This window comes from Eschrichtius robustus, chromosome 17 (genome assembly GCF_028021215.1).
Source record: "Eschrichtius robustus isolate mEscRob2 chromosome 17, mEscRob2.pri, whole genome shotgun sequence".
Classification (NCBI taxonomy): domain Eukaryota; kingdom Metazoa; phylum Chordata; class Mammalia; order Artiodactyla; family Eschrichtiidae; genus Eschrichtius; species Eschrichtius robustus.
In genome coordinates this window covers 84,424,617-84,446,542 of record NC_090840.1, presented here as the reverse complement: position 1 = coordinate 84,446,542, position 21,926 = coordinate 84,424,617, and the positions used below count along the sequence as shown (strand labels likewise).

The 21,926-nt window shown below is 53.9% G+C and overlaps 1 protein-coding gene across 1 annotated transcript in view; it reads left to right on the top strand.

Moving 5' to 3' along the window:
* Positions 1 to 21,926, top strand: part of LOC137751068 (maestro heat-like repeat family member 5) — a 56,335-nt gene that overhangs the window by 12,016 nt on the left and 22,393 nt on the right. The window contains 17 exon segments of the mRNA XM_068525492.1: positions 2,204 to 2,289; positions 2,394 to 2,501; positions 2,815 to 2,942; positions 3,030 to 3,214; positions 3,678 to 3,796; positions 5,088 to 5,210; positions 5,988 to 6,067; positions 7,265 to 7,268; positions 8,247 to 8,282; positions 8,284 to 8,379; positions 9,918 to 10,151; positions 11,640 to 11,730; positions 11,733 to 11,743; positions 13,036 to 13,171; positions 13,478 to 13,596; positions 13,598 to 13,651; positions 17,174 to 17,331. Coding sequence (XP_068381593.1) covers positions 2,204 to 2,289; positions 2,394 to 2,501; positions 2,815 to 2,942; positions 3,030 to 3,214; positions 3,678 to 3,796; positions 5,088 to 5,210; positions 5,988 to 6,067; positions 7,265 to 7,268; positions 8,247 to 8,282; positions 8,284 to 8,379; positions 9,918 to 10,151; positions 11,640 to 11,730; positions 11,733 to 11,743; positions 13,036 to 13,171; positions 13,478 to 13,596; positions 13,598 to 13,651; positions 17,174 to 17,331 — 1,768 coding nt within the window.

Below are 21,926 nucleotides of genomic sequence, written 5' to 3'. Positions count from 1 at the left end.
ATGCATGCAAAAATGCGGACAAGGACTTCCCTGGTGGCACAGTGGTTTAGAATCCGCCTGCCAATGCAGGGCACAGGGGTTCGAGCCCTGGTCCAGGAAGATCCCACGTGCCGCAGAGCAACTAAGCCCGTGCGCCACAACTACTGAGCCTGCGCTCTAGAGCCCACGAGCCACAACTACTGAGCCCATGTGCCACAACTACTGAAGCCTGTGCACCTAGAGCCCGTGCTCCGCAACAAGAGAAGCCACCGCAATGAGAAGCCCACACACCGCAACGAAGAGTAGCCCCCGCTCGCTGTAACTAGAGAAAGCCCGCACTCAGCAACGAAGGCCCAATGCAGCCAAAAAAAAAATTGATTAATTAATTAATTTAAGAATAAAAAGAAATGAATCCTTTAAAAAAAATGCGGACAAATTTCAAAAACATACTGAGTAATTGGGCGATTGGCATTGACATGTATACGGTGATGTGTATAAAATCGATGACTGATTAAAAAAAAAAAAATACTAAGTGAAAAAAATACCAGACACAGAAAAGTACACACAGCATGATTCCAATTGTTATGAAATTCTAGAAGAAGCAAAAGTAACCTATGGTGAACTAAATTCAATCAGTTTTGTAGGGATGGGGATTAACTAGGAAGGAGCGTGAGAGAGCTTTCCGGGGTGGTGGGAAATGGTCTAGCTCTTGATAGGATGAGACATACGGGTCTGTACATTTGTCAAAATTCATTGCACTACACACTAAAGATATGTGTGTTTCACTGTAAGTTAAATGTACCTCGATTTTAAAAATATTTAAAACTTCAAAAAAATTTAACTTTGGAAACAGACGTGCTTCAAATTTCAAAAAACTTCAGGTTTTTTTAAAGGAATATGGTGCCCACCCTGTATATTATATAAACACCCTTAGACCCTTAGCAGGGTCTGGGGAAGATGCAGAATTAAATATATGAATATATCTGCTACAGAAACATGCAAAATTCACACTAATTCCCACAAATGGTGCCACATCAGTTTGGGTCCGCTTTGGCCGCCAAACGCTGGTACATGCAGCAGCGAACAAAAGACAACAAAGGTTTGGGGGAGGGGACGGGGGCCCCTGGTGCTTCTGGAGAAATTAGGAGCTTCCAGGAAGCCAGGGTCCCCTGGGCATTAAGCAGACACCTGTTCTGTGGGTGGGTGAGAGAGCCACCTGGGTCCTGCTGCACCCCAGCATTCTGCAAATGGACTAGGTGGGGGACATAACCAGGGCAGACAAGCTCCTCTCAATTCTGATGTAGGCCGGAGCAATTTCTATTTCAGGGTCCGAGGGAGTAACCCCAGAGGGGGTGCAAACGGTCCTGCCTGCAGGGGGCGCTCTGGGCAGGTGTTCGGTCCCACAAGGCCGCGGGATGCCCTTGTGCTCCAAGTATGGCATTGCTAGTGCGCCTTTAGGGTAGATTCCCAGAAACAGAATCGCTTGGGGAAATGGATGCATGTTATAAATTTTAATGAACACTGCCCAAACCTGCACTTCAGTGCAATCCAATCACCTCCCCACCAAAGGACACTTACTTGCCAAAATTTGGTGGTTTTGCTATTTGCCAGTCTTGGCCAAAATGATACATAATCTTAATTTCCATTCCTTAAATATTAGCAAGGTTGAGTTTATATATCTCCATTTTTTAGTGGATTGTCATCTTTTTCTTACAGGTTTATAAAGTACTCTGTATCAATGATGTTAACTCTGGGCAGTAGGTCACAAAAAAAAAACCTACTGTGTCTTTCAACTTAATTTATGGTGGGTTGGCTGAACAAAGTTCTTGAAATGTGTATATTCACATTTACCAATCTTTTCTTCTTTTAAGATTTTTGGGTTGGGAGCGTAATCAGGAGTATCTCTACCTCAAAGAATCTTAGGATCAAAAATCTCAGACTTGTTGAATTGTGGAAACATTGGAAATAGAGAAACCATGAAGTACATCATGATAAAATCATGCGATGTTACAGCAGAAATCTTAGGACTTTATATTTCGAAGAAACATTTCATTCATTTATTTGATCATCGGTTCATTCGTTCCTTCATTCATTCAAAAAAAAATTTTTTATTAATATTTTTTTCATTCAAAAAAATATTCACAGAGTGTCAACTACTTGCCGGGCACTGGTCTAGGTGCTAGGGAGACAGCCGTGGGAAAACGAGACAAACTCTGCCCTCTAGGCACACACACGCTGGTGGGGCCACCTTCAGGGGACACTCACTGGGCATCTATGCCGGCCGAGCCCCTGCCCAGGGCTGGGGACATGGTCAGGCTCCAGTGGGGAGTGGGTGGGGGTAGGCCGGGCTGGTAGAGGCTCACAGGGTGGAGGGAGAGACCTCTCCAGCCCTGCCCGCCCCCATCTGCTCACAGATGGCCGTCAAGTCAGTCCAGCTTCTGAACACAGAAGTGTGGTCCTAGGAGCTGCTAGGGGTACTCAGCAAGCCCGGCCGGACACATCAGGAGCAACCCCTGGAGAAGGTGGGCCACAAGCACCCCTGCTGCCCGCCGCACAGGCCCAGGGGCTCTGTCCGTGGGACACACACCTAGAACAAAGCCTGGGCCCCAGAAAGAAACAGAGGGGCGGGGGCGAGGCAGCAGGACTTGAAGCCAAACCCTTGAAGCTTCACCACCAGGTGGAGGATTGCTAGTCCCAGAGCAGGGCGGTAGGGCAGCTACAGGAGCCCAGGGAGGCCCAGGGAGCCTGGACAGGGGAAGTGGCAGGCCGCCCGGGGTGCACAGGGATGGATAGAGATAGGTCAGGCTCAGGACAGGAAGCTGAACCCTCCCCCAGGCCTTCCTGCTCATCTACTCTGGGCTGATCCTTCAAGCCGAGGAGAACAGCACCACGGTCAGGACACACCTGAGAACCCTCCCGGAAACGTCCCACCAGTGGCCCAAGCAGAGAGAGGAGAGGACCCAGCCATCACCCGATCCCTAACTGCCTGACCCTGACCACAGGATTAGCCTGACCGCTGGTCACAGCCTGAGCCCTGACCCTGGTCACAGCCTGAATCCCGACCCTGGTCACAGCCTGAACCCTGACCCTGGTCACAAACTAAGACCCGACCTTGGTCACAGCCTGAACCCCGACCCTGGTCACACTCTGAGCCCTGACCCTGGTCACACGCTGAGCCCTGACCCTGGTCACACTCTCAGCCATGACCCTGGTCGCACTCTCAGCCATGACCCTGGTCCCGTGCTGAGCCCTGACCCTGGTCACACTCTCAGCCCTGACCCTGGTCACACTCTCAGCCTTAACCCTGGTCACACCCTCTGCCCTGACCCCGGTCCCGCGCTGAGCCCATCACAGCTGTGTCCTCTTCATTGTTGCACATCTGCTTCCTGGACCCTCATTCCCACCTCGGAGACAGAGCTGCTCAGAGCGGGTGGGGGGGGAGGAGGGGGTAACAGGCCTCCAAGGAGACACCTCTCCCTCCTGCCCCACCCCCCCTCCAGCGCCCATAAAGAGATGCCCCCCCCACCAGGTTGGGCTCAGAGTTGCACGTCCTAAAGAGCATAGGGATGGGAGGCAGATGCCCTGTGACCTCAGACAAGTCCCCTCCCTTCCTGGGCCTCAGTTTCCACACACCCAGGTGAGAGGCAGGCCTGATCCTACCACCCCACGTCGGTGACCCTGGTTCCCGGCCCCCGCAGGGCATCGCTCTCACTGTGGGGCTGCTGCAGCCCGCCATCTGGACCACGTCTGGGCCGTCCTGGAGCAGTTTGGCCGGAGCACGCCCGTCAAGTGGAGACTGCACAGCTTCTCCCCGAAGGTACCGGCTCTCGGGCTGTCAGAGGCCTCGACCAGGGGCTGGGACATTGGGACCCGCCCTGCATGAAGGGCTGGGCCTCCAGGGTGGGGATCCTGGGGCTGATTAGGGGAACGGTCTGTGGACCCTGCATCCTGGCCTCTGGTCCCACCTCTGCGCCCACCTGCGGCGTGGCCCCTGTGCCTCAGTTTCTTCCTCCTGGATAATAATCTCCCCCTCCCGAGGCTGGGATTGCAGCAAGCCTGGCTGTGAGGCCAACACAACAGGGACTTGCGTGACAGCTCTGGCTTGGCTGTGGTGCCTGCTGTGCACTGGTTAACGGCTCTTTGATCCTGCGCCTTGTCCGAAACATGAGACAAGGGCCAGAGGTCAGCCCCAGGGCCCCACCGATGGACAGTGCGGCCACCCGGCCCTTGCTGCATCGGGATAACTCCCGAGGGTGGAAGCAGTGCCAGGCACCACACGAGGGGAGCTTGGTTAGGACAAAGGGGGCAAGAGTCATAACTAAAGAGGATGGCCAGGGTCCGACCAGCCTCCTCCTCGGGGTTTCACAGCCGGCAGGTGGCAGAGCAGGGTCTGAGACCTGAGTCTCAAACCCTCAGAGAAGGTCTAGTCACTGATGGGCAACAGAACCATGATGTCCTCAGATGACAGCCGGGAGAGTCCCAGATGCGCCCCCCACTCTCTGGGTCTCACCCAGATCCAAAGCTCTGGGCAGCCCATCCCCATCTCTCTAGTACCAGACACGACCCTCCCAGGCCCCCAACAGCCTGAGGCAGGGTAGAAGTGGGGACAGGCCCTGGGCTCCTGGGGAAGGGGCTACCACAGGGCCAGGAGGGCGAGGGGCTTGGAATCTAGCCAGTTCTGGCAGAGCCAAGCACCTCCACCTACACCCCTAGGTGACCCCACAAGGCCCATCCCAACGCCCTAGAGAGACGATTCCATGTCCCCTCTTTTCCTGGTGAGATAAACTCAGGCCCATCACCCCTCAGAACACCCTGCCTCCAGGACCCTGCTAGGGTCTGGGGCACCTCCTGTCACTGCTCCCCCAGAGGAAGGGTTCTTACAGGCACCTCCTGATGCTTAAGCATCATCAACATATCGGCATTGTTAAACAAAATCACCGGTTCCCCCATCAAAAAAACCCCAGCTACGTGGCCCCAGAGCTGGTGATCTCTGCTGAGCCCCCTTGAGCAGAGGCCCTGCTGCCACATGTGACTGCGGCTCTCCTGCCCCTCTGGTGTTCCCACTCCCTGACCCCGCCCCCTTGCTCCACCACCTGACCCCTTGCCAGGACGAAACCCTGAAGCAGAGCTTCCTCACGGCCATCCTCATGCTGGTGGGGGCTGTCAGCCGCAACGAGGGCACCCAAAGCTACGAGCTCTCCCAGGTCTCTGAGCTCTTCGAGTGTCTGATGGTGAGTGCAAGGTCCTGGGGCAGAGGAAGGGCTTCCCGGGGCAGAGGGGGCACCTCCCTCAGAGCAGCAGCATTCATGAGAGGCACCCACTGGAAAAGTTTGGGCCGACTGGATTTCTAGAGCGTGTACAAGCCCCTCACAGGCTTTCACACCTGGAAGCACATCCATGGCCCCCCCCATGACTTGGTTCCTACAGGGACCCTGAGCTGGCCAGTTACATCCACTGCACAGCTGATGTGGCCGAGACCCAGAAAGGCCAGCACCATCCACTCTGCTAATACTGACCTAGCTCACACCACTAGTTACTAGAGATTTTGCCCTCACAGAACCCCTGGGGTAGTGGAGGAAACACACAAGTGATGGACAATTATATAGTGATAATAAAAATAATAACAGTTCTCATTTACTGAGCCCCTGCTGTGACTCAGACACTCTGCTTCTCATTCCTTGCTTCATGTGTAACACAAGGGCAACAACATCATGTTATCTGTGAATAAAAGAAGCTCAGAGCAGTTTGGAGACTTGCCCAAGGTCATGCAACTCGTATGGGGGTAGCCAGGATTCAGACATGACTTGTCTGATTCTAAAGTCTATGCTCTAGTTGTCTAAGTGGGGGCCAGGCCACAGAGACCCCCCTGGGTAAGTGAGGATCTAGAGCATAATCCTGTGGGTTACAGGGGTGCTGGGCACCAAGGTCTTTAGGCAGGGTTGAGACTTGGTGGCAGAAGTGGGATAGGCCCAGGTGTGAGTGACTCAGCCTTCACCTGGGATTTCCAGCTTCTGATGGAGAAGGAGCCCCAGGACATGCTGTGCACGTCAACTCGCCAACAGGCCATCCACATCATCTCCAGCCTCTGGTAGGCTCCCCAACCCCACACAGGACCTTGCTCAGCATCAAACAGCAGCCTCACAGCTCAGGCTTGGTACCAGCAGGACACTGAAGGGGGAGAGATCAGACATCAACACCCTACTGGGCAGGCCTAGGGACCTGAGCCAGTGCAGGCCACAGTGGGTAGGAGGTGGGCAGCTTATGGAGGCCAGAGCCACTGGGGCACAGCCACTGTCCAGAGTGAGCTGACCCACCCAGACACTCAAGGTCAGAGCAGTCATTCATGGTAAGACCCCAGCCACAGGCAGAGTCTAGAGCAGGCTCTAGCAGTTGGGCAAGGAATTGCAAAGGGAAACTGAGTCTAGACTCCAGCCAACATCCCAGGGAAAGGAGGGAAGCTAGAGTCCAGAGGGAATCCCAGGGCCACAGGTGGGTCCTGATTTAGCGGTGAAGCTACAGGTGGGTGAGGCTGTACCAGCCTCCCCACCTGGCCAGGACAGGGTGAATCTGACAAGGAAGTGGAGGCCAGGGACCTCAGAGCTGCCTGTTCTGAGACTGCAGAGGGACCCACACTGCACTGGGCAGGGTGGCAAGTGGAGCTGGGTGGGCCTTCCCCAGAGCAGGTAGCCCAGGTACTTCACCTCTCCAAGCCCCAGATTCCTCTGTCATTCACTCCACGAATAACTGCTGAGCACCTACAATGTTTAGGCACTGTTCTGAGCTCTGGGGACCCAGCTGTGAGCCAGCAGGGAAGGTCCCTGTTCTCTGAGAGCTGACATCTGGGGAGGGGGCACAGAATGAGCAGACCGTGCGTATCAAGGACTGATGAGAATAATGGAGAAAAATGAGGTGGGGGTGATGAGACAGGGAGGGAATGTAAAACCCTCATGGGGTTGAGAACTAAATGAGGCTCAGCGCTGAGTCGAAAGTTGGTTGACTGAGGATTGATTGATTGAGTGACCCCGGTGCACCCAGCACCCTGAGGCTTCTGTAAGAAGGAGACTGAACAAAGACCTGAAAGGTGAGAGAGTGAGCCCTTCGGGCACCTGGCCAAGGGGAAGGCAAATGCAAAGGCCCTGAGGCTGCATCACAGCTGGGTGCTGGAGGACAAGCAAAGGGCCAGAGTGGCTGGAGTGGAGTGAGTGAGGGGCGGGTACAGGTGAGGTCCCAGGGGTCACAGGGAAGGTCATACAGGCCACTGCAGGGACATTGGCTCTTGGCTGAGCAAGGTGCGGCCTTTGTGGGGATTACATTTGAGAAAGATGTCTGTCCTTTGAGTGGATGGTGAGTTGATGGCACCGCGCAGTGGGCAGTGAGTGTGGAGTTCAGGTGAGGCCCAGACTGCAGACCCAGGGTTGGGGTCGTCGGCATCCAGATGGCATGTAACGCCAGGGATGGAAAGGAGAAGCGGACCAAGGCGTGGGCTGGGGCCCCAGGGGCTGAGAGGGTGAGAAAAGGGGCAGAGCTGAAGCACAGGGGACGTAGGGGGAGGGAGAGAGATGAGTCAGGGAGCAGGGGAAGGAGTTCTGAGGAGGGGCTGATCAGTTCATCAAAGCTACTGACGGCCACCCAAGACGCGGCCTCGCATCCGCTAGGTAGACTAGGGGGTGTTCAGGGTGACAATCTGATTGGCTGGACTCGAGGGGGGGGTGGAGAGAGCTGGGAGGTCAGTGCAGACCACCCTTCTAGGGGCTGGGGGATAAGGGGGGAGGAGAGAGGCAGGCTGCCTGAAGGGAAAGTGGAGTCAGGAGAGGGTCTCAAGAAGCCGTGGGAAGGTCCTGCAGCCCTACCCCTGGTAAAACAGGTGCCCTGGCGCACAGGAGGCACTCAGTAAACGGTATTATTACTCATTCAGATCTCAGAGTGAAAGTTTGGCATCATTTGCCAAAACAGAACTGCTAAGGTCCCAAAGGTGTAAGCAGGGCTCAGGCGAGACCAGCCTGCCCAGTAAAGAGAGCTGGGCTGAGGGCTTCTCAAGCCCCTGCTCCCAGCCAGGCCCGGAGTCCCTTACAAATCCTGCCCCGAGGTCAACACAGCCCTGGGGGCAAAAGCCCGGGAGGCACAAGTGTGCACACGAGCCTCTGGGCAAACAGGAGGGACTGGCTCCCAAGAGGGGCCGCTGCCGCTCGGGGCTGCCGACTCCCCTCCGTTCTGACCAGCGGCGCCCCCAGGCCCCGCCCTCTCCGCCTTGCCCTCCACACGGTAAGATGAGGCCGCCCCTGGCCTTGGAGAAGAGATCTCGGGCTTCTGCCCATCAGCCTCCGCAGCGTGTTGTCCTTGCCGCAGCTGGAAGTCCTGGAGAAACACACCTGCCTCTTTCTGGAGCCGCGCAGCACACAGGTGCGAACCTGGAGCCTGCCCCCCTTGGAGGGGGCTCCTCGGGAAGGGTATCCAGCTCCGCCTGCTACTCTCGGCTTGGGAGGGGGCGGGCTGGACCGGCAGGGCCCCTGACCCCCACCTCAGGCAAGGGCTAGGGGTACCCTGGGTGTGTTTCTTAACTGCTCTGAGCCTTCGTTTGTCCGCCTGTAAAATGGAGATGATAATCCTAGAGCTAACGGTCTTAATACTCGGAGTGAAAGGAGACACTGGGTGACCCGTGTCTGGGGCAGAGCGGCGCTCTGTAAATAGGAATATAAGTGGCCTCTCTTCCTCCCTACCGGCACTGAGAGCATGCAGCTCAGTGTCACCTATGCAGCTACTGCAGCTGGTCTGGTCCGGCCCGCCCTAGTGGCGGGAGGACAGAGCTCTGATACGCGCTCTACCCCTGGCCAGAAGCCCATCCCCTCCCGAGTTCTGTTAAAGGGAAGCTGAACCGCGGGGAGACGCCTGCCATTGCGGGCAGCCGCCACCAGGGGGCGCGTGCCGTCTCGCCCGGCCCCACTCCCGTCCGGCGCCCACTTTGAGTCCCCTGCAAAGGGCAGGGAGCCGGTGTTTACTGAGCACCTGCTGTGTGCCAGGCCTAGCATGTGCGTTAGCTCACCTTCCCAGCAGCGACCCGTCCAGAGAGCGAGGAAACCAGCTCAGAGAAATGGAGGTGCCTGGAGGGAGAATCAGCGTTGAACCCCACCCCTGCCCTCTGGGCCCTGCTCTTCATGCCACACCCCCAGGCTGAGTCCAGGCTGGAACTGGACAGAGAAGCAGCTTGGGTGTAGGGCAAGAGTGAGGGGCCCCCCCGGGCCCAGGGCAACACCACTGCAGCTGCCCTCCAGAAGGGTGTCGTCTGCCTACACCCCAGCCCTGCAGGAGTCCAGGGTGCCCAGTTACCAGATGACGACCTCATGCTGGCTCCCCCAGGAAATGTAGCCGGGAGCCAGGCACTGGGCTGTGGGACCTGTTCATTTGCATCCCGTGTCCACCTCCACCCTGGCAGGGGGCTGGCTCCAGCCCAGTTCTCAAGTGACAAGGGTAACTGAGGTGGCAAAGGTGGGCTCAGAGAGCTGAAGTGAGCTGCCTGGGGCCCGCAGGGAATTGATGGCCAGCGTCCCAGGGCTCTGCTCCAGTGAGAACTCCCTGTGGCCCCTCCTTCCCTGAACAGTCCTGGCTAGCCAAGCAGCAAAGACTTGGGGGGTGGGGGGTGGTTCTCCTGTATGAGACCCAGGAGTCGGCGCCAGTGCAAAATGAAAACGTGGGGCCTTTGTTTAAACCTTTTTGAGAATTTCAAGGTGGTGACAGCAGAGCATTAAACTGAGCACATGGAGCCTTCTGAGCCAGGTCTTGTGCGGGTCGCACGCCCGTGAACTTGGAAATGAACTTCCCTCGCCGCTGAGAAACCTGTGCCCTGGGGCAGGTCCAGACCACCCCTGCCCACTTTCCCCAGCTGCCCAGTGGGGATCATGGGGGGCCCTTCCTGGGCATGGTGTGAGCTCGCTGGTGTGCAGCCGGGCCTGGGGAGTGTGCAGGAAGTGGGCACCACTGGCCCTGAGAGGCCAATGCACGCAGGTGCCTCGGGAGGCCTCAGGCCTCCCTTCATCCCACCGGGGCTTGGCCGCCACCTGAGCTGCTCCACGTCCCTGCGCAGACTCTGCAACAAGACCTCGGAGGCCCTGGACCAGATGCTGCAGAGCTTCATCGTGCAGAACCCCACGGCCGACGAGCTGCACTTCCTGCTGTTGGTGAGGGCGGTGGGAGCAGTGCGGGTCTGGCAGAGGCGGGGCAGAGGGTGGACAGAGGAGGCAGGGCCTGAACCGGGGGTGGGGAGTGGTCCAGGAACACAGATGCTCAAGGGTTGTCCATTATGAGGGATCACAGTAGTTTGGGACAAGTTGGGGTGAGGGGGCAGCAGGTGCAGCCTGGTGGTCAGTGGGCCGTGAATGTCACACTAAAGGGAGTTGATGAGGAAACATGGCCCTGGCGGGACCTGCCCTCCTTCCGCCTGAGAGAACCTCACCTGCAGCAGGTCCCCAGCTGCGAGGGGTCTCACAAGTGCACCCACTCTGTCACTGCCCTCTGGGAGTCCCTCCCTGGTAAGAGGGAGACCAGCCAGCAGAAAGGGACAGTCCAGGGTCAGGGGAGGCCGCCTCTGCTGGGAGGGTGGAGGTCGGGGCCAGCGGGGCTCCTCCTGAGTGAGGACTGAGAGGGCCGATGGGCGGGAGGGGAGGGGAGAGGAGGGGCAGGGAGGGCCCTCGAGCAGAGGGCACGCGGGGGCAAAGCTGAGCCGCCTCAGCGAGCACAGTGAGCCAGAATGGAGGGAGGGTCTGCGTGGCTGGAGCCTGGGGACAGAGCGGAGGCAGGGGGCAGTGGGTCAGTGTGAGGTTAGGTCAGCAGGGGCCAGGCCACCTCAGGCTTGGGGACCCTGTGGAGGTGAAGGGAGCCGCTGCAGCAGGGGCTCCCGACCTGGGGTGCACGGAAGGAAGTCAAGGTGTATGAGCACCGCCAGGAGGAAACACCGTCTGTGTTTTCCCTCACCTCGAGCTTCAGAGTAGCATGCCTCTCCCGGAGGGTGTTGGCAGCAGACCGCAGCAGTGCCAGCAGTGGCTGTCTGCCACCAACAGGAGGCACGGTGGCTGTCACAGGACGTGACCGAGTCACAGAATCTCCCAACACTTTATCCTCATCCAACGTCAGAATCACTAACTCTAATCATACACCCCCTTAACGAAGAGGCTCAAATATGGTTTGAAGTGTTCAGCACAACTGTTTCAATATGCCTTTGTATTCCTTTGTAGTTCTGTGCCTTTATGGTGTGCACAGAAAAGCATTGCTCTGGAAAGAGGTGCACTGCGGGGGAAACAGGTTAAGAACCAAGAGCCTCAAAGGGCTTTGAGCAGGAGGGGCGTGTCAGCTACAAAAGAAAGAAATGACTCCTTCTCTTGGGGCGCGGCTGCCCGGAGCAGAGAGATTAGCCAAGGCTGTGAAATGGGACAAGGAAGGCTGGACGGGGGGGAGGGGTGGGGGGAGTGGTGGCCGTCCTGGTGCCTGAGCTTCAGCTGGGAGTGGGAGGGGCCTGAGCTGAGGATGTGGTCTGGTCTTGAGTGGGTGTGGCTTAGGCCGGTGGGCGGAGCCTGGGACCAGGGTGGGCTGGGGCCTGAGCTGGGGGCGGAGCCTGCCCGGAACCGGGGTCCCAGGCGGCAGCACCCCTCCCTGCCCCCGCCCACCTGCAGTACATGTACGTCTGGCTGGCGTCAGAGAAGGCACTCGAGCGGCAGCGGGCTGTACACAGCTGCATGGCCCTCCTCAAATTCCTGACCCACACCACTACCTGGACGTGAGTACCCGGCCCTCTGGCGCCACATCCACACCCCCTCTGCTGCCCTAGCCAAGCCGCCCTTCTCCCAGAGCCTGCCAAGGCGCACGGGGTCCCTGCCACCAGGACAGGCTGGATCCCTGAGTCCCCTGTGGCCTGGCCAAGTAATCCCCCTTCTTACACACAAGGAAACAGGCTGGGTTGGGGGTTGGGGACCCCTGCTCGAGGCCTCCCAGCTGGAAGCTGAACCCAGGCGCCCTGACCCCTGACTCAAGAGACAGGGCTCCTGCCAAAGCACCTTGAAGCCTCAGGCAGGCTCTCCACCCTGAGCCTGTTTCTCAGGGAAACGGGAGGAAACAAGTCCTCCTCAGAGGGATACAGGGGGAATCAGATGGGGGTGGGGGACCATGAAAGGGCCCATAAAGTGTGCAGCCCTGCCCCAGACTAGGGTTGGCAGCTCTGCGTGGAGCAGCCAGCATCCCTCCGCCCTCGTCCATCACGATCCCCGTCGTTTCACGAATCACAGCCTAACCACCATCTGTCACTGACGCACTTGGGTTGAATGAACATCAGCACGTGCTCAGGTAGTGAGTGGTTCTGCGTTTCTCAACCAAAATCAGCATCAATCCCTCCGGGAGACTCACGGGAGAGATGAGGAAATTAGTTCCTCAGCCTGGCGCCTGGCGGGCGTGCCTTTCTAATGAAGATGGACAGGCAAGCTGGCAATGCACAGACCTCCCTCCAGCGTTCCTTTGGTGAGGAGGATCCCTCTCCAGGGGTTCAGAGTGTCTTCAATTTACCCAGAATCAGCTTCTGCAACACAAGACCGGGTCTGGGAGAGGCAAGTCAGGCACTTGCCTCGGGCACAAGATTTGTGGAGGCGCCAAAACACTCTGCAAGCAAGATAAATATTTTAGTGGGATGTTTTAAACCATTAAACCAGCAAACTATGCCCCATGGGCTGGCCACCTGTTGTTGTGAATAAAGTTTTATTGGAACCAGGGCCGGGATTAGGGTGAGGTGAGTGAGCCAAGGTCATGGAAGTGCAGGCTCAGATCCTGTCTTTATTTACAATTTTGCAACTTTGTTCCTGATGGATCTTTTACATTCATTTTGATTTTTATAAATATTACATTAAAACAGTATTTCTCTTGACTTCTGAGCGTTTTGGCCACCCCTTACATTTTGCCCAGACCTGAATCCCAGCCCTGGCACACAGTTTGAGGGGATCCTTGCTGACGCTGGCCGTGCTGGAGTAAGTACGTGGCAGGGTGGTGATCTGCGTCAGTGGTTCCCCTGCACTCTCACCACAGCCAAGAGAGGACTTCAAACGGATTGGGCAGCTGGTGGGCATGCTGGGGATTCTGTGCCAGGACCCAGACAAGGCCACCCAGTGCTCCAGCCTGGAAAGGGTGGGCCATCTCTACAAGCTCCTGATGCGCCACAGAGGTGAGCCTTTGAGGACCACCACAGTGGACCCACTCCCACCCCTAACCACAGCCTCAGCCGAACCCACACCAGCACTCCTGAACTCAACTCAACCCAAATCTCCCCCAGACTCACCCTCTAACTTCAGCCATAAGCCCAGTAATGGCCTTGTCCTGACCCCCAGACCCACTGACTCCCAACCCCAAACTTGGACACAGGCATGACCCTGATTTCAGATGATACTGCCCTACCTCCTACGGGTCCCAACCTAGACCCCAAGCCCACCCTTGCCCGCCCTCAACCCTGCCCAATCCCGCCCCTGGCCAGCAGGGGAAGCCTCGCAGGTGCAAGCACCGTCCCCCAAGCAGCTTTCCCAGGCCAGCGCGGATGGAGCCCCACTCTGGAGCGGTAGGGACCAGAAGGCCGCCCCCCCCCAGCCCCCGGGAGAAGGCGCTCTCGAAGAACCGAGTCTTCCAGCCCGGCAACTCCCAAGTCATCAAGGTCAAAGCCCTTAGAATCCTGGGCAAGTCCAGGTGGGGGGGCGTGGCCATGCTCTGCTCTAAGCCCCACCACCGCCCCTCTGACGGGGCTCCCGCTGGCGCCAGGGTGTGAGTATTAAAACCAAGGCCAGGATCTCGCCTGCATCTCTGGGGATTAACTGAGAGCTTTGGAAGTACATGGCCCCTGGCCTGGGAAGGGGGAGTTGGGGGAGGGGGAATTGGAGGAGGGGCTTGAGATAGACTCTGGGGTCAGGCTTGAGTCCCAGCTCTGTCTCTCGTGGCTGTGCGACCTTGAGCAAACAAACCCCTTCTGTCTGAGCCTCAGTCTTCCTCTGTGAAATGGGCAGAGTGGTACCGATGAGGTTCCAGGCACCAGGAGCTCCTAATAAACGGCGCTGGCAGGGTGGCTCCCATGGTAGGTGTCCTCTGAGGCACCATACGATGTCCTTCCCATTGAGACTGATTTTGCAGGATGACCATCTGCAGATATAGCCCCGCCTTCCTCATTTTCCCAGAGGCCTCTCATCATCCTCTGAAAGCCAAACCCTCCTTCTTCGAAGGCATATCGTGTCTCCCCCGTTCTGCTGTCATCCGATCTCCCGTGGCCAGACCCTCCTCGGTCCGTGGCTTGGGGTGTCCAGCAGTTCCCTGGCATCCCTTTCATCATCCCAGTGAAATCCCAAGTCTCTGTGACAGTCTGTATCGATGTGCATTGTGTCTTTTCTGAAGATGAGCGAGACTGGGGCACAGGGCACGGGCTTGATGCTGGCGTTGGCTGGACTGGCCGTGTTTCGTGGGGCCTCATGTTCTGAGTGGTCAGTTCACGATGTCTCCGCTGTGGTGACTTCAGCTGGCCCCTTCTTGCTGTTAAACCCATGACTAATGAAGACCCCTGTATGTGCTGTGCTTGTCAGTCTCCCCAGGCCAGAAGTGGGGTCTCGTCTGGGCCCAGCACAGGCCCTGGTGGTAGAGCCAGGCTTCAGTAAACACCCATTAGGTGGAACCGAGTTGAACCAGATGATGAAAAAGTGGCAGCACTTTTGGCCAGTAGGTGCCCAGTGGGTTTTGAATCCAGCCCTGTTTGACTCCCAAACCCGTGCTCTCTATGGCTGCAGTGGGCTGTCAGCCTGCTGAAGTCAATCTGAAAAAGTTTAGTACAGAAACATCTAAAGTCCTGGGGCCAACACATCAATTGTCCAGGGCCAGAATGGGGAAACGTGGTATGGCTTCAGTTTATGCCAAAGGACCTGGGCTGGGGGAAAAGACAGGGCTGGGGGGAAGGGTCCCCTGGGGGCCAGCTCAGTGGGGGCCAGCAGTTCAGGGGCCCTGGAGCACTTGGGCTCTCAGGTGGGCTGAGTGACTAGGAACATTGGGTCCAGGACCTGAGAAGGGCAGTCTGCCCCATTCCGCATGGTCCCTGCGCACAGGGAGTGGGTGTCCAGCCCTGGCTCTCCTTGGACAGGAAGCAGCAATGCACAGAGCACAGAAGGGGGAGAGGATGGGAGGGTCTGCCAGTCAAGGGATGGTAGTGCTGGGAAGGTTTGGATGGAGAACAGACCTGGGTTCTGGTCCCAAGTCTGTCCTGGTCTTGTTCCCCATGTGGTCTTGTATACATTACACCTTCATCACCACCACTATCACCACCAGCACCATCGCCATCACCACCATTATTACCATCACCACCACCATCATGACCACCACCACCACCTCACCATCACCACCATCACCGTCACTACCAGCCACCATCACCACAGAACCACCATCACTACCACCATTACCACCACCTCACCACCACCATCACCACCATCACTGCCACTTCCATCTCACATTTATTCATGCTCTGGGTTAAAATAAGTTACCTCAAATGTATTTACCAATCCTGAGATTGTAGTATTCTGGGATTCTGAGAGTCTAACCACCATTTCAAGTTGAATTTCTTCAAAAACATTCTAAATACTAGAACTTTAACCAAAATTTAACATTTTAGCAAACAATTTTAAATGTAATCTTATAACAGATGTTCTAACCAGATTTTTGATAGCCTAATGTTCTAACACAAAAAGTTATTTTTAGCTACAAATATGCCATTTAAATTATCTTAACATTCTAACCAATAACTGATAACCTAACATTCTCACAAACATTTTCCCAAAATTTTAGAAGAATAAGACTGTAATAAGTATTCTCACATCCATTATTTAATATTTATTTTTGTATCTAATATACACGCAAACATCCTAACAGACTTTCAAACATCTCAACAAATATCCTAACATGCAAGGGAACATTTTACCCTCTTAACATCCTTGCAAGCATTACAATTGTCTATCAGGCTTCCCAAGTATATCCATCACCAGCATTCTGTCTTCCTTTGGTTATCAGATGCTCAGAGTCAGAGCTTTCCAACAGAACTTTCTGGGAGGAGGAAGTGTCTGTATCTGCACTCTTCAAGGTGGCCACTGTCCCTATGTGGCTATTGAGCACTTGAAATGTGGGTAGTGCAGGGAGTTCCCTGGCAGTCCAGTGGTTAGAACTCGGGTTCGATCCCTGATTGGGGAACTAAATCCCACAAGCTGCGTGGCACAGCCAAATTTAAAAAAAAAAAAAAAAAAAATGTGGTAGTGCAGCTGAAGAACTGAATTTTAAGTTTTACTTAATTAAATTTAGAGTTAAATAACTTGGTATAACTGGTGGCTACCATACTGGGAAACTCTGCTCTAAGTCTTTCCAGAAGGTTCTGCCTGGGCAGTCTCCCCCTAGGAGACTGTGGTCTGAGGCTGTGGAGCAGGGATCCCACCCCGACCTGGCATTTCCCAAGAACCCCTGCATCCTGCTCAGGGTTTGGTGTGGGAGGTGACACCCACCTCCCTGGACCTTTAGGGTCACTCCTGGGAGAATATGGGCAGCGAGCAGGGTGGGGCTCCTGGGCAGACTCTGCTACGGGATAGGAGCCCCGGGTTCGGGACTCAGCCTGGTCCTGCCCAGCCCTACCAGGCGCCATGAATGAGGGCAGCCCACATGCCTTCCCAGGCCTGGGGGTTGGCCAAGGTCACCTTGAAGATCCTTAGAAGCGCTGAAGTTCAATTGCTCTGGGTTAAAACCCTGTAAGCAGGAGAACTGGGGCCTGGCGCGTGAGGAGCACCCAGCCGGGCTGAGGCCAGCCAGCGAGGGATCCCACGAAGTGAGGACTGGGCAGAGGAGGGGCAGAGAGGAGGCTGGCCCGGCCACGAGTGTCTCGGGACAAGCGCTGGGGTCTGAGTGACGAAGGGAGCCGTGTCCCCACCTCCTGTCGGGCATCACGCCCTCTCTTCCTGCCCCTGGGCTGCGGTTGGCGCAGAGAGACGTGCAGACTGCAAAATGGGTGCACATGTTGGGGGACCCAGAGGCGCGGGGCTCAGGCAACTGGAAGTGCTCAGAGACTTGGGGAGCCTGGAGCAAGTGAGAAGGGCTACGATGGAGGCGGGGAGGTGGGTGCCCAGCACAGGTGACCATGGTGACAGCCGCCTCCATCCCGCTGCTACAGGAGATCATGAAGCATCTCACGATGGCAGAGCTGCCCGACCTCATCTGGACAGCTGCGGACAGCCTGGGCTCCACCAGCCCCTTCCGCGGGCAGGCGGCCGCCGACACGCTACTCACTGTCATCCAGGAGCACGGGGCCAAGCTGGAGACCGTGACGGGGTTGGGGCCCCTGCTGAGGACCTGCCAGGATGGGGCAGGGGGTAGAGGGAAGGGCCCAGCATCAGCACGCAGGGGCTAGAGCCTCTGGGCCCTGTCCGCGTCCCTGAGCTTGGGCCTGATGGGGGAGACACTGACCCCACCCTCAGCAGGAGCCACTCTGATAGGTTCCAATGAGTGAATGAATGAGTGAGTGAGTGAATGAATGAATGAAGGAATGGCCCAAGCAGGTGTCCCGGGGCCCTGGGCGGTGTTTGCAGGGTCTGGGGCAGACGTGCGTGGATTGAGTGGCTGTTCCATGCCCTCGGATGGGAATGGGAGCTGGGGGAAGAAGGCACAGCCTGGACCCAGACAGTTTGACGCCAGACAGAAAAGGAGGAAAGCATAGTAAATGCAGAGGCAAAGGAGTATACCCACTGGCGTGGGACCCCCAGAAAGAAGATGGCTAATGCCAAGACTGCAGACTGGAAGCCTCAGGGGGGTGCTGTTGGAGCTGGGCATTAATTGATGAGACCCAAAAGTGGAAGGGGGGAGGGGCCTTTCAGGCACACAGAACAGCACGTGCCAAAGTGGTGATCAGGACATGATGAGGTGGGTGTGTCTGAACCTTCCAATGACTGGGCAACGTTTGGACAAAGTTGGACAACCCTAAATGCCATGCAAAAGCTAGTGGAACTTGTCTCCCCATCAGCCTGGGACTCCCCTTCTGACCAGGCGTCCAGGGCAGGGAAGTGCCTCCCCCTTCAGACTTCCCTCTTAGATCTGTGTCTCTCCCCTCAGAATCACCAAGGGCAGGACTATGCCTCCCCGCTCAGACTTCCCAGGGCAGGGCTGCACGTCCCCCGCAGGAGAGCACCATATCTCTTTCTCCCTAAAATCCCAGCTCTGAATCCCAGGTCCTCAGTCTATACCACCTGCTACCCACCCACCACGTGCCTGCCCTGGGTCACTCCTTGGACCCTCTCGCTCACTCCCTCTGTCTTGATCTTGGGGATTTCACCATCTTTCCCTCACCCCGATGTCTCAAGGCCTGGATCTCCTCTCTCCCACCCTCCCTCAGCCACCCACTCCCACAGTCATACCCTCGGCTCGGTCACCTCCAGTTTCAAGCATCTCTCCCGAGCCCTGACAACCTCCTACCTCACTCCCTCTGGTACCCCAGTGAGCCTCTGCCCTCCAGGACCTCCACATTCACTGCCTTGCCCACCTTCTCATGGTCCCTCGCCTGTCCTCATCTCCCTCCTCGCCAGCAGAGAATCTACCTTCCAGTGTCAACGTAACTCTCTGAACACACCCCAAGCCCCTTGTCCCCTTTGTCACACTCAGCTGGCAAAACCCAACTCCAGTTAAACCTGGCTCTACCTACTCCACACCTGCACCTGTGCAGCCAAGTGCAGGAAAAAGCACACCACCACCCATTAAATTCCCAACCACACATCTCCACGGGGCCCTCAATGCTGCCTGGAAACCAGCTGCATTTCCCACCCCTCCCCTCTCCTCAGCCCCCAACACCTCTGCTCACTATTCACAGTCAGCCGCTGACCTTGCTTCCATTCCACTGAAAAACCAGAAGCCACCAGAAGAGAACTCTCACAAGCTCCCAGCACCCAAGACCTGTTTCCAGGAAGGTTTCTAATTTCCATATGGAAGGGCCTTTTTGTTTTTGTTAGTATGTCTAGTTTTATTGCACTGTGTGATCAGAGAATGTCATCTAATGTTTCTACTGTATGGAATTTACTGATCTTTTAAACTGTTTTCGTGAATATTCTATGGGCACTTGAAAAGGTGTTTTTTTCTATTTTCAGGTGTAGGACTTGCTATATACCTGTAAGATTTACTTTACTGATTGTGTTGTTTAGGTCTTCTACCTCCTTACTTAATTTGTGTCCATTTGATCCATCTTGTACTGAGAATGGCGTGTTAAAGTCTCCTATTATTAATGTGTTTCTATCTATGTATCCTTCCATCTCCTGTAGTTTTTACTTCATAAGGTTCATAATGTTATTTGGTGCACACCTATTCATAAGTGTTATATCTTCTTTATGAATTGTGACTTTATGTCCCTTGTTTTCTTATTTAACCTTTTAATATCTGGTTTACCCATTTTTATTGATATCCTTAAACTCCCATCTATTGCCCATATAACAACCAGTGAGATTATTCGTCCCTTCTCCTTTTATGTTTTCATTTGCACACTTCACAATTTGCAATGTCATCTACCTTCCTCCTCACATTTGTTTTTAGTGAGTACACACACTCACCCTAAGTCCCTTTGCCAAAGATTTCTAGTCATCTCTTAGCTTGACAAAGCTCATCCTCTGACAGATTCCTCAAGAAGGCTCATGGATTCAGAACACCCTAGGTTCTTTTATGAAGGGCAGCTAGGCTGGATATAAAATCCTTGGTTCACACTTTCTTTTATTAAGTTTTTTTATTGTTTGGTTTTTGTTTGGTTTTTGTTTTTGGCCATGCCATGCTGCATGTGGGATCCTAATTCCCAGACCAGGGATTAAACCCGTGTCCCCTGCATTGGGAGCACAGAGTGTTAACCACTGGACTGCCAGGGAAGTCTCTAAGTATTTTTTTTAATACTGCTCAATTGTTGCCTTGCTTTGTTTTTGAAAAGTCTGATGAAAAAAAAAATTTTTTTTTTTTTGCCTTTGTACGTTATTTGATCTTTTTGCCTGGAGACCTTGGAACTTTTTTATCTTTGAAATACAACAATTTTACTAAGAAATGTCTCAGAGTTGATCATTCTGTGTTAATTTTCCCAGGTACCTGGTGAGTCTTTTGAATATGTAGATTTAAGTCTTTTGTTGCTGTTGTTTCTGGAAAGTTCTCTAGGTTGTAATTTTTTTCTTCCAGTTTTATTGAGACATAATTGGACATACAGCACTGGATAAGTTTAAGGTGTACAGCATAATGATTTGACTTACATAGATCATGAAGTGATTACCACAATAAGTTTAGTGAGCATTCACCATCGCATATAGATACAAAATAAAAGGAAAAAAATTTTTTTTCCTTGTGATGAGAACTCAGGATTCACTCTCTTAACAAGTTTCATATATAACATGCAGCAGTGTTCATTCTATTAATCATGGTGTACATTACATCCCTAGTACTTCTTTATCTTATGACTGAAAGTTTGTACCTTTTGGCCACCTCCATCTAATTCCCCCTCCCCCAACCCCTACCTCTGGTAGCCACAAATCTGGTCTCTCTTTCTATGAGTTTGTTTGTTAGTTTGTTTGTTTTGAAGTATAATTGACCTGCAACACTGTGTTAGTTCCTGGTACACAACGTAGTGATTCTATATTTCTATACATTTCAAAATGATCACCATGATAAGTCTAGTTACCATCTGTCACCACACAAAAATATTACATTATTATTGACTATATTCCCAGCACTGTATATTTCATCCCTGTGATTTATTTATTTTGTAACTGACGTTTGTACCTCTTAATCTCCCTCACCTATTTCTCTCTTGGTTATAGTTTTAAATATTAGTTCTGTTCCATTGTTGTTTTTCTTCTTCAGAGACTCCAGTAATTCAAATGCTAGTCTTTCCTTGCCTGTCTTCCATTTCTCCTGCTTTCTCTGTGACCCTTTTTACTTCTCTTAAATTCATCTTTATTCTCTTGGTGGTCTTTCTACTTTTCCTCAATGCCCCTTTCTAATTTTCATTTGAGTCTTCTCTCTCTTGAGCACCTTGAATTCTTTTTTTCACTTCTGAATTCAATCAGCTCTCTTTTCCTTTCTTATTAGAGGCTTTTTTTTTTTTTTTTGGTCCTTTTTCAATTTATAATTCAAGGTGGTTTTTCATATCTTTAAAGGCTTGCTTGAGTATATTGGCCTGCATGTGGGGTGTTGTCGTACACTTTTATCTGAATCATGGTTGTTTTTCAGGGGAGGAATTTTCTCATTAGATGTGTGCTTTTGTTTTCCAGGGGTTTTTGCAGTAACTCTATGGATCTATTAATTTTTCTCCTGTTTATATACAACACTATTAGAGTGTTTTGTAGAATTTCAAGTTCAATGGCACCCTCTTCTGTCAGTATAGCAAAGTCCAGGTAACTTAGCAGATTTTTAGTTTTGGTGGTAGGTGAAAGGGTTATGTATCCTCCAGTTTGGGAGGTCCTTTTTCTCCTGTAGGACCTTAAATTTTTCCTCTTTGTGCCTTTACCTTTCACCAACCAATTTCAAAGGGTACTTCTTTCTTTTTTGCCCTTTTTTTTCTCCCCAAAGCTGGGTGTGTTGAAGGCTGCGTGTGTTGAAGGCTGCCCTTCAAATGCGCATTCTTTTCAGTCCCTTTCCTGTGGTCAGTGCTCTGGTTTACTTGGTGTCTTTCTTCTTTATTGTTTCATATTTTCAGACTTAAGATGGACCTTGTCTTCCTGAAGGTGATTTAGAACAACTTTGAGCCCTGTTGCCAGGTCCTGTCTCCTCTCCTCTCCATAGTTTCTCTCATCCTCCTTTTATCTGCCACAGAGTCTCGTGGTGGAGCAGGGGTGGGGTGGGAGTGTGAGAGACTGCAGGCCGGGGCTGGCATAGTTCTCTTCTGCTTATACTCTGTTGAAGTCTGGGTGTTCTCT